The following is a 14050-nucleotide window of genomic DNA, read 5'->3' as shown; positions in this document are numbered from 1 at the left end:
ATCCGAAGATCCATAACTGGCCTACCTGGGGTTGAAAGTCTCGATAAATGCACGGCGTTTCGGCGGGTACACCGGCTTCCACGAGTGTGACGCTTATTTTGAGCAATGAAAAAATAAAGATATAATTTTATTTTTATATTTCAATATAACAATAATCTTCCAATTTAGAACTACAAGTTAAAAAAAGAACTAAACACAAATAAAATACACTTCAGCAAAATACTTCTAATTTATTTTCCCAAACCACCCGGAGCTGCAAAATAAAGACTAAAGAGCCGCATGCGGCTCGCCGACCCCTGGTCTAGGTAGTGCCCAAAAGAATGAGTTTACGGATACAAGCAGCAGAAATCAGCTTTCTCTGAAGGGTGGCTGGCCTCTTCTGTGGAGATAGGTTGGGCCGCTATTCCTCTGGATCGAAAGTGGCCAGTTGAGAAGGTTGGTTGCACCTGGGTGCCTCCTGGGAGGTGTTTCGAAATGAGGCCCCAGGGCAGATCCAGGATATGCTAGAGAGATGAAATCTCTCAGCTGGCCTGGGAACACCGCACTGACACATACAGCCAATCGGATCCTATCCACATATGAATTACTTTTATAATACATATAACATGGCAATGGGCCCAAACTCCAGATTTACACAGTCAAGGACTCTCTTCCATAAAGGCAGTACCATTAACTTAGCTATGAACTTAGCAATGATGTTAAACTGCAGCAGCTCAGCTGTAAAAATGGGAATATCTGATCTTACACCCAACACTGTGCATCACACACACATTACGGCACGTGTGTTTTCAGCATGTCAGAGGTAAACGGCTCACTATCAGAGCTCCAGGTAACAGGCTCTGAGACGAGTTCCTGGGAGAGGAGGCAGCTTTTGGGGGCAGACGGGCTCCACCTCAACACCTGGGGACGCCGTTTGCTGTCCGCCAATTTGGCATTTGGCGTACAGCACTCCCGCACACGGCCCTGTCATTACCCCAAACCGACATTACCTGCTGATCTGTCCGCCACTGACTGATGTCCCTCTGGTCCCAGCTCCTATATTTGTTCCACTTTTAACAGTAATACACAAAACTCTGGACTCGGACCTCTCTCCCACAGTCAACACAATACCCATCATAATCACAAACAGAGAGCAACAGAATCATCATAAATCCAGTAACTCCAAAAACATTAATAACCTCCGGCCTCTTCAAAGATGTCAACATCCATTGAACTCTACTGTCAAAAATCCACCAGTCTCAGTCAGTATGGCACTTTTAAATGTCCGCTCTCTGTTGAACAAGTCTTTTATTATTAATGATTTAAGTTTAGATAATAAACTTGATTGTTTATTTTTAACTGAAACGGCTGGGCTCGGATGCACTAGTTGTTCTCACTGAGGCCTCCCCACCAAATTTTAATTTCTCTTTTTCTATTAGAAGTGGTGAGAGAGGTGGTGGGACTGCATCTTTAGCCAACAACACACTCACCTCCAAACACATTTTATTTGATCATTTTACCACTTTTGAATTCCATGCTATTGTTTTTAGCAGCCCTCCAGTTTTATCTGTCACAGTTTACAGACCACCTAAAGACAGCGCTGCTTTTATCAAGGAATTCTCTGAATTTTTAACAAACATACACTCAAAATATAACATGATAATTCTAACCGGTGATTTTAACCTGCACATAGATAATCCTTCTGACCCTGCATCAAAAGAATTCTAAAACATTCTTCACTGTTTGGATTTTACCCAGCACGTCACGCAGCAACAACAGAGGAGCAACACGTCATGCAGCAACACACTCTGGACCTGGTCATCACCCATGGGCTGTCCACCAGGGTGTCCTCTGTTGTTGACTTGGCTGTCTCTGACCACTACTGTGTGTTTTTTAACATCACCGGTTTTATTCAGCGGAAGACCTCAGTGCGAACTGTGAGGAGGCGCTATCTAACCTCTGAAGTGGCTGCAAGTTTAAGTTTCAAGAAATTCATACTTCACCAAAATAATCAGTGATAACAAAAATAATCCCAAGGTCCTCTTTTCCACCATAGATCAATTATTTAACCCTGATTTTAACAGCTCCCAAAGAACCCCACAGACTCGCTCTGTGAGCAGTTTGCAGACCACTTCAGGGGAAAAGTCAGCACCATCAGATCTGATATTTTATCTTCTCACGATATGATTGTAAACACATCTGAGGGCTCGATTGTACCTGAGGAGACACTGGACAGCTTTGTCCTGGTTAATGCTGAGAACCTTCAGAAAGTTTTCTCCACAGTGAGACCCACCACATGTCTTTTAGATCCAATCCCTTCTTCACTCTTTAAAACACTTTACTTTTTTTAAAAAACTATATTTTTTGAGGTTGAGCTTTTATACATGATGAATTGCTCTCTTCAGTTGGGTGTCTTCCCTGCTGCCTTTAAAACGGCGGTGGTGAGGCCCCTTCTGAAGAAGAGCAATTTGGATTGTAATGATTTTAATACAGACCTGTATCCAACTTACCATTTTTAAGTAAAATCTTAGAATAACGTGTTTTTACTCAGATTACTGATTTTCTCAATGATAGACAGATCCTGGAGATATTCCAGTCTGGATTTAGGGTGAACCACAGCACAGAGACGGCTCTCCTAAAGGTTCTAAATGATCTTAGATGTAACTGGGACTCCCAAAAGCTCTCAGTCCTGGTGCTACTGGATCTAAGCGCAGCCTTTGATACAGTAGACCACGCTATTCTTTTAAACAGACTGAAACACATGGTGGGCCTCTCTGGTGCTGTACACAACTGGTTCACTTCCTGTCTCTCAGACAGAACTTTTATAGTGAGTATGGATACATGCTCCTCTAAGATCCATAGAATGACATGTGGTGTGCCTCAAGGGTCGGTTCTAGGCCCTGTACTTTTTAATTTGTATATGCTCCCTCTCGGCAGTGTCATCAGGAGGCATGGAGTGAACTTCCACAGTTACGCTGATGACACGCAGCTGTACATCTCCGTGTCTCCTGATGACACCAGACCAATGGATGCTCTTTTTAACTGTATTCTAGATATAAGATCTTGGATGGCAGAAAACGTTTTACAGCTTAACCAGGACAAAACTGAAGTTTTAATCATCGGTCCTGAGGCTCAGAGAGAGAAACTCTTGTCTAAATTACAGGCATTTTCACTATGTCCTTCGCTACAAGTGAAAAACCTGGGTGTTATTTTTGACTCTGAGCTTGGTTTTATCCCACATATTAAGCATGTAACCAAAATTGGATTTTTTCATTTTAAAAATATAGCCAGAGTTCGCCCTATTCTCTCTCGGGCCAACACGGAGATGCTGATGCATGCTTTTATTACCAGTCGCATTGATTACTGCCCTGCTCTCTGGTCTCCCCAAAAATAATATTTCACCTTTACAACTTTTACAAAACTCTGCAGCTCGTGTGCTGACGAAGATCAGAGGGCGGGCCCACATTACACCGGTTTTAGAATCGCTGCACTGGCTCCCCGTGTGTTTCAGGATCGATTTTAAAGTTCTTTTATTGGTTTTTAAATGTCTTAATGGTCTTGGGCCTTCTTATCTCTCAGATCTGCTTTTACCATACGAACCCTCGCGGACCCTGAGGTCCTCTGGTACTGGCCTTTTGATTGTTCCCAAAGTCAGGACACATACTCACGGAGAGGCAGCTTTTCAGTGGTATGGTCCTCGTCTGTGGAACAGCCTGCCGGAGGAGCTCAGGGCCGCAGAGAACATACATGTTTTTAAGAACAGGCTCAAAACCACCTTTTTAATTTAGCTTTCACCTAACGTTTATTTATTTTATGCTTATTTATTCTATCCTGTTATTCTATTTATTAATTTAGGCTTTACCTAATATTTATTGATTTTATTCTTATTCATTTTTTATCTTCTTACTCTATTTATATTTATATTGAACCCCATTCTTATTTATTTTATCTTTTTATTCTGTATATACTCATATTGGGTCATAGCTCCAGTGTTTCCTCGGAGGGCGCTCTCTGCACCGGGGCTGTGATCGACCGTGGCTGCTGGGGCTCTGGGGGTCCTCTCAGCCTGGCTGGGGGGGCTTCTTTGTCTCCCTCCTGCTGTGTGCCCGGCCTGGAGGCTGCGGTCTGTGACCGGCTCCCGGTGCAGATGGCTCCCTGTGATACTGTTTCCTCACCTGGCTCATGTGTGCCCAGCCCAAGTTTACTCTTTAAGTGTGCGTGTGTGTGTGTGCGTGGGGTGGGGGTGGGGGGGTATGTATCCATGATCGTTTATGTTAATGAGAGTGTGGGGAGTGAGTTGGAGGGCACGGTAGGGTGGGCTGCTTTTAACCATGTAATTCATTTTGTGCTACATTGCTGTATGAAAAGTGCTTTATAAATAAAGATTGATTGATTGATTGATTGATTGATTGCCTGCTCTTCTTCCTCTGCTCTTCTTTTTGGCCCTAAACACAGATGAAGTCACCTGGACACCAAAGGTCAGGAAGAACAAATGTAATCCTTCTCTTCTCCTTTTGTTTATATGTAGAAAAAGGAAAAACTTAATAAAAAGTAGATCCAAAAACGGAAGAAAACTCTGATCCACATATGAACATTACCTGATGCTGCTGAAGTGATGCAGTGCACCGACAGCGTGTTCGTGTCGTCGGGTGAACGATCCACGCTCTGTACATTTATATTTTAAAAAGTTGATTCAGGATTTAATGAATCGGTATTGCGTTATTCAAACTAAATTCAATTTGAATCGGGAAATCGATTTTTTAAACCCACCCCTAGTTTGGTCACACAGGAGGAGCCTCACTCACATGTCCACTTTCCCATCAGGACATGTAGTAACACTGAGGAGGAGTCACAGTGGGAGTCACTCAGTCTGAACTTTGACCTTCAGGTCGCTCCTGTTTCTGAAATCTGGAAGAAGCGAGGAATGAAAGACACGTTTGGTGATCTCCACACCACGAGGTGGCGGTAAACCCCTCCGCTTCTGCCAACACCAAAGAAGAAGGAGGAGCAGGGGGAGAAGAGGAGGAAGGGGTCGCGGTGCGCGCTCAGTCGACGGAAGATGGCGGACACAGAAGGTGAGCATGAGGCTCGTCTCTTCCAAACTTTCAGCTTTTAGTTTTAATCAGAATCAAATTCACGTAAGAGACTGGACAGAACCAGAACCTCGGCGCCTGCGCACATCCGCTCGCTACGCGCAGCCTCTTCGACTGAGCAGAACTGCGTTTAAAAAGCAGAAAACACGTTTTCCAGAAAAAAACGCCTTTTGATCGTGAATGTTCTGAGTCTGTTTGTTGGGTTTAAGGTTAGGATGATCTGGGGACCGGTTCGAGCTCAGGTACACGTGACAGTGTGTGTCTGCGTGTGTGCAAGCCGCGTGTGTGCAGCACGTGTGCAACCGCAAACTGACTTTAACTGTTCAGGTGGATCGTGTGTTGGTAGGATCTGATCAGTGAGCTGGATCGGATCAATCCGCGGATTTTAATCGATCTGCAGGTTTGGTTGAGCTGCTGGGAGGTCTCGGTGCCGACTGAGCTGGGTTTGAATCACTTTCAGTCAGTCTCTGCTGGGATCGATCACTAATTGATTATTACGATCGGGTCCAGTTCACTGCATCGATCTGCGGCCGCGTTAAACATCTTGATTATTAATCGCCTGATTACTGATAAGTTGAGCAATTGAGCAAGGCCTGTTAGCTCGGTGTATTAGCCACTTCATGCTAACAACCACGTGTGGCAGGGAGGCCACGTGGTTGTGCAGCTGCGCACGAGGGAGAGAAGAATGAGCCGATTTAACCTGTGAAATAATTACAGTTCGTGTCGTCACCATTTTGGCACCAGATTTTTTTTCCCCACCTTTTGTGTTAGATCATCTTAAAGCAGGTCAAAGACAGAAGTCTGCCTGCAGACTGAGCATGCTCATTGTCACCCTGATGTCAGGTTTGTTGGTTTTTCAGCAACGTCAGTGAAGAAGAAGAAGAAAGTGAAGAGAGTCAGTGAAGAAGATCTTGGGGTGAGTCAGAAGGTCAGAGGTCGCCAATTCAGCGCCTGGCACTGTGAAGTGTGTGAACAAACTTCTTGTTTTTGTTGTTCAGGAAGTCCAGCAGAGCGGGGACTTCTTCATCCGCCCAGAGTCCAAAGTCGCCTCATTGGACACGTCGCAATGGCCACTGCTGCTAAAGGTAGGTCACCTGAGTCTGCCTGTTATTGTCACCATACTACTTCCTGTCAAGTGATGGTCATGTGATGTGATGAGCCTGTTTATCCATTCGCTGAGTGCTGCCTTTGAGTCGCAGTCGGTGCTTCTGCTCCCGTTCTGGGGGCGGAGCCTCTCGGTTGGGGTCCTGGCAGCGTCCCGGCGTTCTGCCGGACGACAGACAGAACCTCGCCAAGAGAACGGTGCAACTCGACCGCTGCCAAGACGACTTTCTGTTCTGATCATATGACACTGCAACCCATATCCAAGAGCCTGACAGTGTGCTGTGTTGCTCTTCAAACAGGAAGTGACGTTCTGTGTGTGTTTTTTATCTGCAGAACTTTGATAAGCTGAATATCCGGACGGCGCACTACACGCCGTTACCGAGCGGCAGCAACCCACTGAAGAGGAACATCCACGACTATGTCAGGTACCGCCCCGCCGACACACCTCACCAATACGCCATCCCAGCGCCCCTCTGATTCTACTTGCTGTTTCCTGTCAGGTCAGGCTTCATTAACCTTGACAAACCAGCAAACCCATCATCCCACGAGGTCGTGGCGTGGATCCGGCGGATCCTTCGAGTCGAGAAGACGGGTCACAGCGGCACGCTTGACCCGAAGGTCACGGGCTGCCTGATCGTCTGCATCGACCGAGCCACCCGGTTGGTCAAGTCCCAACAAAGCGCAGGTAATGATTACCACTTCCTGTTCCTGTTGGAGGTGATCATTGTGCCACACAGAAGATTGGTTCACGTGTGGCAGGTCACACCTTTGCAGCGATCAATTGCTGTGACCAGTTTATGATCAGCTGACAGGAAGTGGTTCACCTCTGTAGTCCGGCTCGCCGTCTTTGCCCCTCGCCAAGGCGTGGGCCCAGTAAACTGCTGCCGCCTCACTGCTCTCTGTGTTTATTGCAGGTAAAGAGTACGTGGGAATAGTTCGGCTGCACAACGCCATCGAGAGCGAGCACGTTCTGGCCCGGGTAAGACTTCCTGCCGCCAAGCGCTCGCTCATCGATCTGCTCGAGTATTGATTGGCGTGCTTATCGATCATAAGAAAGCTCCTTTTTGATTAAAAACATCCTAATACAGTTTTCCTGAAGCTCTTATTGGCTGGCTGCCAGTCATGTGACCTCCACTGACTGGGATTATATCTGCAGGGGCTGGAGACGCTGACGGGCGCTCTGTTCCAGCGGCCGCCACTGATCGCCGCCGTCAAACGTCAGCTGAGAGTTCGAACGATTTACGAGAGCAAACTCATTGAGTACGACCCCGAGAGGAGGCTTGGTGAGCGAGACGATCATTTGGCGTTTAATCGCTTCACCTGTGTGGGGGCGCAGTGATGTCACAGGTCACGTCTTTCCTGCAGGTATATTCTGGGTGAGCTGTGAGGCGGGGACATACATTCGCACGCTGTGCGTCCACCTGGGGCTGATGCTCGGCGTTGGAGGCCAGATGCAGGAACTGAGGAGGGTCCGGTCAGGGGTCCTGGGAGAGAAGGTGAGCGTCACTTCCTGTGTGATGTCACTGTGGTTTCAAAGTGTTGAGTCCAGGCCCGCTGCTCAGTGCAGGTCTGTCAATTGAACTTTGACACAGAGACGGCGATGGAGAGGTGGTGGACATGGCGTGTCCAAACCCCGAACCCGAGTATCGCCGACATGACATCGCAGCACTTAATGATGACATCACTCACCGGATCTCTGTTTCAGGACAATTTGGTGACGATGCACGACGTGCTGGACGCTCAGTGGCAGTTCGACCACAACAAAGACGAGTCGTACCTGCGCCGAGTCATCTTCCCGCTTGAGAAGCTGCTTGTGTCACACAAACGCCTCGTGATGAAGGACAGCGCCGTGAGTCTTCCTTGCCATCCTCCCAGTTTAGAAAACAACTGTGAATGTTAAAGTGGAGGTCACCTGTTTGGTGAAAGTCAGGCAGATGCTCGCCGTATTTCACCTGTTTGTCAGCGAGATTAACAGTCATTGATGAGCTGCTGAATTTTACCTGCACAGGTGACACTGAAAACATCTGTCTGCAGGTGAACGCCATCTGTTACGGAGCCAAGATCATGCTGCCAGGTGTGCTCAGGTATGAAGACGGCATCGAGGTGAACCAGGATATCGTTGTCATAACAACAAAGGGCGAGGCCATCTGCACAGGTGAGTTAGTGTGTGATGCCGTCACGTCCTGGTCAGGTGAAGCCACGTGATGAGTTGAGTAGCTGCAGCAGCTTTCGGGCCGTGATGACTTGCTATCTATCACCCATAACTGATGGCTCCGCCTCTGCTCGATCGAGGTTATCAATTAGCGATGGGGTCATTGACCAGTTTGTTTTTGTGCAGCGGTGGCGCTGATGACCACAGCAGTGATATCCACATGTGACCATGGCGTGGTGGCAAAGATCAAGAGGGTGATCATGGAGAGGGACACGTATCCCCGCAAATGGGGCCTGGGACCAAAGGTGCGCCTGACAACACTGATCAGCTGTGAGCGAATAACCCGATCGAGTGTTTAACGAGTTTTTGTTAATCAGGCGAGTCATAAGAAGATGCTGATTCAGAAGGGACTGCTCGACAAACACGGCAAGCCCAATGGCAGCACGCCGGCCGACTGGAAGGACCAGTACGTCGACTACAGGTACGTGCAGGGGTGGGGTCCAAGTGGAGGACAGGTGCACGTTTCTTATTCGGACACAGTAAGAACACCTGAAGATGATTCTGTAGCGTGAGGTAAAGTCGGGCAGGTGAAGCAGACAGTTATCCCTCGCCGAGCTGGCGTGCTCTCCGAGGGAGTCAGTCTGCGACAGCAATGTTCGGGTCTGGGCTCCTTCACTCAGCTTCCTGCTGATCTGCAGCTCGCCTGAGAACAGTCATGTGACAATGTCCACCCCAGCTGTCACTCTTCTGAGTTCAGCAGGAAGTGTTTAAGGTTTTGGTTTGTTTGTTTTTAAACAGTGTCTCCCAGGCGACCGGGGAGTCGGGCGATGCTTCAACAAAGGTAAACTCGAACAGTAATCACTCAAATCAGGTGTAGTCTGAGCTGATGCTGACCTTTGAGCTCTGATCTGCAGAGGAAGCGGGAGGTGACGGAGAGTGAAGGTGAAACGCCACCCAGCACACCGTCTGCAGAGGAGGCAAAGAAAGAGAAGAAAAAGAAGAAAAAGGAGAAGAGGCTGAAGCTGGCAGAGGCGGAGGCGGAGGACACGGGCCCAGAAGCACAGGTGAGTGCGTCTGTGACGTAACTGTGCAGCAGGAAAAAACTCTTAAACGACTGCACAGAGGCTTGTCTGCATTTTTCAACAGTGTGCGTGTGACTCGTGTTTTCATCATGGCTTCTTCCTGCAGGTTGTGGAGAGCGCAAAGAAAAAGAAGAAGAAGAAGAAACAAAAGGAAGGTGACACAGAGTAAGGAGTCTCAGGTGAACGGGTGGCGAGACCCGGCCCACGTCAACCCTGAGTGCAGATGGTTGTGGGAGTTCTGCATGCAAGCAGAACATAACGTTATTTTGTAAAAATATTTTTTTAAACTGTAAATACCTGTTTGTACTTTTAAGATTAAATGTTTTTTGTTCTGAAACTGAGCTTGAGCTTTTTGTTTGTTTGGTTTGTTTTTTGAAAATTTGACCTCGGACCAGAAATAAAAGCTTTATCATATACTTGTATATGTCATTATGTGACTTCAGGACACAGTTGAGAAAATTGTAGCTGGTCTGGTTGTAATCTCATTACATTTCCTCCTGAAATGCAACAACTATGGTAGAGGAGGGGGTGTGGCAGCAACTTTCCACTTTAGCTTATTAATCAAGACATGTTTAGATTCATTTGAAAGCCTGACTGAGCTTTTTCCACCTGAGCTCAGAAACCAGTCCTGTTATCATCCAACTGGCCCTTAGTCAGAGTTTAATTCCTCAGACCTTTTTAATCTGATTTAGTGTTAGTCCCAAATAAATAATTACAGTGCCTGACGGTCAGTGCTCCGTTAAGCTGAGCAGTCCTTTAATTAATAATGACTTTCTTCAAAAGTAAAATTTTTACCCTTAGAAAAAAAATATTTGAAGAGTTTCAGTCAGGTTTCAGAGCTCATCACAGCACAGAAACAGCTTTAGTGAAGGTTACAAATGATCTTATGGCCTCTGACAGTGGACTCATCTCTGTGCTTGTCCTGCTAGACCTCAGTGCAGCATTCGATACTGTCGACTAGCAGTGGGTTTTGTTTATCGATTAAAATCTATTCTAGCTTGGATAATGTGATATCGATTCATTAAAATCCTGAATCGATTTTTAAATTTATTTTTCCTGAAACGCCAGAATCTCAGGTTAAATCTCACAGAATTTCAACAACCACCAAACATTTAAAACAGTAAATGAGAGCAGTAACACGCTTCTGCACAGAGACGTAAACACAAAGCGCCGACGGATCAGAATCGGTGAGATGTAGTCTTTCTCACCGACGACACGGTTGGGGCTGAAAGCTGACAGCTCGCTGATTCTGATGTTTTGGCGCTGGAATATAACAGGGGAAAATAACAGGGCTGGACTGGGACAAAATATCGGCATTTTGACTAGTGACCGGCCCACCATGGTATTATAGGAAAAGTCCTAAATCCTTTAAAGCCTTTATAATAAGCTTAAACCTACACCACCTTCCCTATTCTGGTATTCTGAACAGTAACACCTAATTTATAATTACATATACCTATAACTAAAAGGGTTGCCAACTCCCAGCAAAGAAAAAAAGTAGGGAACCACTCCCCCACCCTCTGCCTCAAGATGCTTAACTAACAAAACCGATTTAAATTTAATGCACGTATACAACAAATGCACATAAATCTATTATTTTTCTCCAGTAATTAAATAGATTCAACATCTTTCTTCAACAGAATTGCAGACTGCACAGATGGTACCTTAACAAAGTAAAGAAAACTATAACCTACTAGGGTATATACTAACTAGACTTGATATTTACTGAATACAATAATGGATTTTTATACATTTGACATCAGATGAAAACGTTGGTTGAAAGATTCAGATAATTATTTGTTAAAAGTGAGACATTTTAAATGAGAACAAGAAAGAAAAGTATTTCTTTGTGCCCCCCTCCTCTCCCTGTTAATGCCCTACCTGCCCCCCTGGCAACTAGGGCTGCCACGATTAGTCGACTAGTCACGATTACGTCGACTATCAAAATCGTCGACGACTAATTTAATAGTCGACGCGTCGTTTGAAGCTTTGTAAGATCCCAAAAGACGCAGGAATAAGTAGTAGGATTTAAGAGTGTAATAACGGACTGAAACAGAAGATGGCAGCACTGCATGTACAAGGATGCCAGCTGCCATTAAACCCCGAAGAAGAAGGCTGTGTCCCAGAATTCATAGCGCGGCCCTGCTCAGTTTCCAACAATGGCGGCAGCTAGTTAGTTTTAATGTTACTCTTATTATTCTTTCTGGGTCACAAAATAAACGTTTAACATATTTTCAGGGAAAATGTGTAAACCTCAAATATCTGCTCAGTTTATCAGGACACCACATATTTTCAAAAGCGCTCCGACGTTTTCGGAGACGTCTGTTACCCACTAGCTCGATAGCGAGCCGGGGGCAAGGCTCACTAGAGCCGTGAGAACACCGGACTCCCGGCTTCAAACCCACCGCTGTCTTTCGCTACTCAGGTTAAACATGATATATAAGTCACTTAGATAACTTAAAAATGTTATTGTTTGGCTTTTTTCACTGTTTTATTTGTTCCTGAGTAAATCGGTTTGGCTGAGATTAAAGTTATAGTTTTTACACAGCTGAATAAATGTCAAGCAGACAGCTGATTATCAGAAGTGTGAGACGGTCGAGAGTTTACTCCGGTGTCCTGTTATATTTTAGATACCAAGGAGCAGACGGCTGAGTTTATTAAACTCCATCGAAACAATCTGCAAATGTCATTAAAATTTAATAAACTATCATCTTGTCTTTATTTTTAGTTAGCACAGACCTTAAACACTTAAAGCTGTAAGCTAATGATAGTTATATAAGAGCAGATGCTGCTGGTGCAATAAGCTGTACGTTTTACGTTCAACGGATGATGATCTTATTAGTCAACTAATTGCAAAAATAATCGGTGACTAGTCGACTACCAAAATAATCATTTGTGGCAGCCCCCTGGCAACACTTTGCTAGACCCGCCCCTACACAGTTACCAGCTGTCAGCTACATAGAAAAGGATCCTGGTGTTATTTGTCTCTCAGAAACAGCTCATAACTTCAACTCATTCATGTCACCTAAAAGGTAAACCTGTTTCTCCATCACCTGTTCAGCTCTGATGATTCAGTAAGGACATCTCCTGGTTTCATCTTCATGTTTCCCTCTCACCACATATCCAAACCGACATCATGACCAGCAGCTTTACAGCTGTGGCTCCAGCAAACATCAGCTGATACTAGAAATTAATATTAAATAAATGCTAACAACAGCTGATCAAGCTTAAACGTGCTGCTATTGTTTAATGCGACCTCCGCTGGTTTCCTCTTTCTGATGCAGAGAAAAAAGCCGATCAGCTGATCATTGATCAGTTTCATGATTGAATTAGCAACTTTCTAGCTGAAGTAGTATGGGACAAATCGCGTTCCTTTTCACATTGACTTTAAAGTTTGACCTCCTCGGCTGTAATTGGTCCAGCCCAGAGTTGATCATGACCAACTGGCCAATCCACCACTGTTCATTTATACCGTTAAAAAAAAAAAAGAAAAGGAAGAAAACCCCATTGGCCCATAAAAACGAAAAATCACTAGCGGCCCACCGGGCAAATGCCCGGTATGCCCGATGGCCAGTCCAGCCCTGAAATACAGTCATGACAATAAACGAATATGAGTTCAAGGACTTAACAACATTACTTCAGTTACATTACACCAACATCTCTGATACATTAGCACTAAGGGAACACTGAATGACCTGGTGGTTTATGTCCATCTAAGATTGCCACAAAGTAAAAGATCTCTCAGCAACATTATGCAACATTTTAGCCACATTATTGCCCCGATCAGATCAGTGAGCTGGGATTTTCTATTCTAAGCATGAGCTACTGTTACAGCAACAGACATTAATGCTACTGGTGTCCCACACAACAACTCAATGTCCACTATGTGAAGCAGCCAAACATATGCCTTCTCCTCTCGTTAACAGAGATAAATTGCTGGCATATTGGTTTTACATCTATACTGTCCAGTCTCTCCTGGTGGACATACAGCAGCATTGTTTAATCTCATTTGAGTCATTGTTGACTTTAGCCATGTTTTCTGAGAGCACTGAAGCTTCTTTCAGCCTCAACTGAGGATACTGGGATGACTAAAAGCAGCCTGACAATTGTCATGATAATAAATACTAGTTAATCTATAGCACCAAATCATCAGCCAGTCACCTGTGACCTCGCCTCTTCACCTCTGAGCTACAACATGGCAGAGCTGCCTCTGTCACCTGATAAACAACAGTGAGACACTCCACATACATGCAGTCAGACATGTGCTTCAAATACAGTCATGAACCAACAAGTCATCATCCAATTTCACCTGTGATCTTGTGTCACCATTACTCTCTGAGCTTTGTGTTGGTTCTTCTGTCACCTGACAAATAGGACATAGATGACAATAAGAAGAAAATGTGGAGCTGCTTCAGTGTTTCTGTCACTTTGTGCAGATCTTGACTCATCAGTAATGTTTGTAGGGTGAGTGCGTTTTTACAACAATTTGTGCAAACTGCACTACAAGGTGGAATATTTGCAAAATCGTGACTATTCCTATGAATATGTCAGTGCCATTAGGATGAAATTATTTAACAGCCTCTGTAAACTTATATCCTGGCTGCTCGAGGCTGCTGTTTTCTGACAGTTTCAATCAAAAT

General features: G+C 45.2%; 1 protein-coding gene and 1 non-coding gene across 2 annotated transcripts; both read left to right on the top strand.

Annotated features, from left to right (window-relative positions):
- Window positions 1-4980: 4980 nt before the first annotated feature.
- On the top strand, window positions 4981-9718 carry dkc1 (dyskeratosis congenita 1, dyskerin). The gene is made up of 15 exons (XM_026152641.1): window positions 4981-5054; window positions 5933-5988; window positions 6071-6157; window positions 6510-6601; window positions 6677-6861; window positions 7091-7155; window positions 7333-7459; window positions 7542-7672; window positions 7882-8025; window positions 8211-8331; window positions 8515-8633; window positions 8706-8809; window positions 9127-9169; window positions 9243-9392; window positions 9517-9718. The coding sequence occupies exons 1-15, from the start codon at window positions 5039-5041 to the stop codon at window positions 9577-9579; spliced, it is 1503 nt and encodes a 500-aa protein (XP_026008426.1). The 5' UTR covers window positions 4981-5038; the 3' UTR covers window positions 9580-9718.
- On the top strand, window positions 8373-8449 carry LOC113012784 (small nucleolar RNA SNORD83). The gene has a single exon (XR_003270749.1). It is a non-coding gene; the product is annotated as a small nucleolar RNA SNORD83 (small nucleolar RNA).
- Window positions 9719-14050: the final 4332 nt, after the last annotated feature.

The sequence above is a fragment of the Astatotilapia calliptera genome, chromosome 19 (assembly GCF_900246225.1).
Source record: "Astatotilapia calliptera chromosome 19, fAstCal1.2, whole genome shotgun sequence".
Lineage (NCBI taxonomy): Eukaryota > Metazoa > Chordata > Actinopteri > Cichliformes > Cichlidae > Astatotilapia > Astatotilapia calliptera.
This window is presented reverse-complemented; position numbering and strand designations above follow the sequence as displayed.

Coding starts and splice junctions, on each gene's coding strand:
- dkc1 (XM_026152641.1), top strand. Junction 5,989..6,070: donor TCAGTGAAGAAGATCTTGGG/GTGAGTCAGAAG, acceptor TTTGTTGTTCAG/GAAGTCCAGCAGAGCGGGGA. Junction 6,862..7,090: donor CAAGTCCCAACAAAGCGCAG/GTAATGATTACC, acceptor TGTTTATTGCAG/GTAAAGAGTACGTGGGAATA.